The 4,420-nt window shown below is 36.5% G+C and overlaps 1 protein-coding gene across 1 annotated transcript in view; it reads left to right on the plus strand.

The window, feature by feature from the left end:
• Window positions 1–2,903, plus strand: part of LOC116199492 — a 5,786-nt gene extending 2,883 nt beyond the window's left edge. The window contains exons 4-7 of the mRNA XM_031529855.1: window positions 2,063–2,227; window positions 2,432–2,479; window positions 2,583–2,661; window positions 2,812–2,903. Coding sequence (XP_031385715.1) covers window positions 2,063–2,227; window positions 2,432–2,479; window positions 2,583–2,661; window positions 2,812–2,903 — 384 coding nt within the window. The remainder of the gene's footprint in view (window positions 1–2,062; window positions 2,228–2,431; window positions 2,480–2,582; window positions 2,662–2,811) is intronic.
• Window positions 2,904–4,420: the final 1,517 nt, after the last annotated feature.

Here is a 4,420-nt window from a genome sequence, read left to right on the forward strand (position 1 = left end):
AACCTGTTTATTTAGACATGTTTAATTGCGTTACTATAATTATGTAACCTGTTAATCCGTTTATGTATTTGGATTTACCAAAATATCCTTATGTAATCCTAATTTCCTAAGTCCCTAACCTAATTTACTTTCATTCTTTTCACCCAATCCAACACATGTCGTGTTAACTTGTAAACATGTCGTTAACGTTTTGGGTAAACGAGTTAATCGGATAAACATGTCGTGTTAATGTATCCGGGTAACTGAGTTGATCGGATAAACAAGTTGTGTTAACGTGTTCGGATAACGTTATACTCGTGTCGTGCATACGTGTACCTATTATGACACGTTTCGATAAACGGGTTTAAACGTGTCTAAACGGGTTGACGGGATGGATATAAAGTGTCGTGTATGGGTTTCCAAAACTTGACCCGTTTAATAATCGTATCGTGTACGGGTTATGACTTTGATGACACGAACCCGTATAAACACGACACGTATAAACACGACACGACACGAATTGCCACCCCTAATTTTAACTACCTAATAACCCTCCTTTCCCCACTATACTTTGTCTACGCCGCTCTCATTCTCTTCCTCTTCTCCTCTCCCTCCCAAAATCAAAATACGTTCAACTTTCATTAAGAAATTAAGGAAGGTCATAGCTCGGTGGAAAAAGATTAAATGGTAAGTTTCAATTTGTTCCTTCCTAATTTGGGCTGTCGAGATAAGTTCATATAGACACGTACCCACACCAACCCACTAAAATTGACCGAAGCACAAAGTTAAGATAAAAAAAATACATACATTAGAAATTAAGAAGGTCATAGCTCGGTGGAAAAAGATTAAATGGTAAGTTTCAATTTGTTCCTTCCTAATTTAGGCTGTCGAGTTAAGTTCATATTGACACCATACCCACACCAACCTACTAAAATTGATTCTAACATATATAGAATGTATGCAAATACATATTATCTTGGCAATTATAATGTATATGTATATATACGAATACAAATTGATGTATGTGTTCTGTTCCAGACTCGTGATTGATCCTTTTTTTCCTTTCTCTTCTCATTTCTACTATACGTATGGCGACTCGAAGAAGAAGAGAAGTTGTAGTTGGGATATTCTTGTTGATAACTGCAGTCCTAGTCGATTCCGCCCAAGCAAGGAGAAAACTAGCATCGTCCAATAAATCAAATGATGTCGAGTTTGCTCAGGCCCCCAGAGGAACTGTAAAATCTGTTCAGGTTATATCTTATTTCAGTACATGTATTGCGTTTCCTTTTCAATTTTCAGCATCCATCCTATTCAAAATGAGGCATAACTAAATATTTTGCCCATGACATAAATCTCAAATCACAGATTTCAGTTAGCATGAGGAGAATCATTAAAATGCTATAGTTATGTGTGTACATAATATATAATATATTTATATTTTTTTTTTTTTTTGTGGCTATTCAGAGTGGTGGCGGGATGTTGTCGATTGTGTCGATATTTACAAACAACCGGCTTTTGACCATCCTCTACTGAAGAACCATACCATACAAGTAGGTTCCTTCTTTCCGCACGTTTCCTCGACTGTCATCATAGTGTAAATTTTTCTCTCACTCGGATTAAAGGTTAACTAATTCTGCAGTTACTATAGCAATTAAAAACAAATTCAATCAAATTTACAGATGAAACCGAGTTTCACAGAAGAAGATGAAAGTCATTTGCAAGGGCTGCCGGCCGAATTGGAAGAATGGGGCGTGGATTGCCCCGAAGGAACAGTCCCTATTATCAGAAGACATCGGAAAATGCCGTTCAGAAGAAGGATTATGTTCCACCGTTCCCTGTTAACGAGAAAAGCGGCCTCCACAACAAATCCTTTCCTGTTTTCGCTTCTTACAATAAGGGACATGAGGCATGTACATTCCTTGCTTCGATTGACTTACATAAACGCACGAGCCATGGAAAAAGGAAATTAAACCAATAAACTACATCATCAATTCTAGATATATGTATTATATATATATATATATAATTAGACGATCGATGTGCATTATTGCTTTGTCATTAATATATATGTTCATATAATCAGTATGCAATAGTGAAGACGAAAGATTACGGGAGAACCTTCTATGGAGGCCAAGCGCTCCTCAATGTGTGGAATCCTCATGCAGAGACCGGAGAAGCGAGCATCTCCCAGATTTGGATTTACGCGGGTTCAGAGGAAAACGTCAACACTGTAGAGGCTGGGTGGATTGTAAGTCAAATTAAATCGAAACCATGATTAATTAGTAACCGATTGACTCTGTGTTTGTTTCGCTTTAATATTTTAGTTAGTACCCGGTAAGCAAAGAAATATATGTGATGAAAATGATATTAAATTAACGATGCTTGCTTACTTATTATTTAACCTCCTCGGATAATTCAGAAAAACTCAACATTATCCTTTTGTTTCAGGCAGGCAGGGTTAGATTCTCGGCCGACTACGACATTTTTTACATACTGGACTGTGAGTTTCTCAATCCATTTTATAGGGCTTGCGCTTCAATGGTCGCTTTCGACATTCTTCGGTACTCTTTTCTTTTTTTTTCCTTATGAATGATTTACTGCAGAGTGATGGATACAAATCAACAGGCTGCTACAACCTTAGATGCTCAGGATTCGTGCAAACGAACAAACACATTGCTCCTGGTAATGGTCGCAAACAAATACAAATTTTTAAATATTTTGCATGTTTCAAATTTATATCTATCTAAACCGTGAACGAAAATGACAACGAAACAAATATAAGGTGATTAGTGAAATATACTCTAACATAAATTGGTCTACATATCTATATAGGTTTTCAAGTACGACCAACATCCACCTTCAACGGGCAGCAGTTTGAAATAGGTGTACAAATTAAACAGGTGAACATAAGTTCTTTCCTCTAACAATATGCTTTTAATATTTTTCGGTGTGCACACTGGTATCCGAAAGCCCATCAGGCTCCGATGATCGAGTTCGAGTTGGGTTCACCCACTAAGAATTAAAACTCTTCCAGTATGAATTTTTTCCATTACAAAACTCAAATCCGAAGACTTTGTTTAAAGAGAATAAGCGCGGAACCACTTGAATTAATCCATGTTGGTACATATGCTTTTATTTGTTATTATATATATATTTTTTGGATAAATAATTTGTTATTATATTAATGTTGCTATCTTCCTTTCGTCATTCATCTGGGGTCTACGTTGTGGATGTAATTATAATAAACTGCCATAAGGGCAAATTTTACGATTATATTTGCTCCCAAAACCAATCATCAGTTTAATTATGTAAATATAACATTGAGAAAATATATAAAATTTCTCGATAGGACTTCACTATTATAAATTTGTATACCTAGCACAAACGTAATGACATTACTTTTTTTTAATGCATTAGGATATGTCTACACAACACTGGTGGCTTCGTCTGAATGATATGGACATCGGTTACTGGCCTATCTCGATTTTCAACAGTCTACGTGGTGGTGGTGATGGTGTAGAATGGGGTGGTGAAATTCATAATTTTGGAAGGGATTGGCAACACACGACGACTCAAATGGGGAGTGGCCATTTTCCTCGTGACGGGTACTTTACAAAATCATCGTACATTAGGAATCTTGCTTACATCCAAAATAATGGTTCGATGCAAAGCACGCCCAAGGAAGACCTCGTGGTGTATATCACCAATCCTCGATGTTACGACCTAGTGTTAGGACCCTCGAACTTGAATTTTGAAACCCATTTTTATTTCGGAGGTCCTGGATTCTCGGCTCAATGCATAATATAGTGAAGGCATAAATAGATGGAATTATTGAATAAAAGTGAAACTGATTAAAGTATTCATACAAGCTTTATATGCTTCATGTTCAAGGCCATTCAATATATGGATCTTTTTTTCTTTTCTGTTTTTTGAAAAATAGCTTTGCAGTATTGCAGTTTTCGGATTAAGACCAAATTAATGGTTAGACAACGGTAACTTATAGACCAAGCACAATGAAACAATATCTAAATCAATTATTAAAGGACTTGTCAGCACCTCATTTTGGTCAACTCTAGTAAAAGAAGAGAAAATCGTCATTTGTCACTATCGAGGCCAAAAACTAATTTTCTATAAAATATCGATCCCTGAATTTTTCTGAGCGAAATGGCTGTCTCGAATCATTTTTGATATCCAATTGAAAAAACGATAATTTTAATTTTTAAGCGCATCAAATTCAAATTCTTAAAAAAAAGAGAAAAAGTTCGCGCTCAGACCGGTCAGATCGGCGTTAGGCCGGTCAAATATTCAACAGATCGGTCTGACGAGGGTCAAAAGTTTCTGACCGTTTCATTTTCGCCCCTGCTTTTTTTTTTTCCACTTCGCCCCCCTCTTTTTTTTCCTCTTCCTTTTCGCCCCCGTCGTTCTTTCCTTCTCTTCTCTT

This window comes from Punica granatum, chromosome 3, assembly GCF_007655135.1.
Source record: "Punica granatum isolate Tunisia-2019 chromosome 3, ASM765513v2, whole genome shotgun sequence".
Classification (NCBI taxonomy): domain Eukaryota; kingdom Viridiplantae; phylum Streptophyta; class Magnoliopsida; order Myrtales; family Lythraceae; genus Punica; species Punica granatum.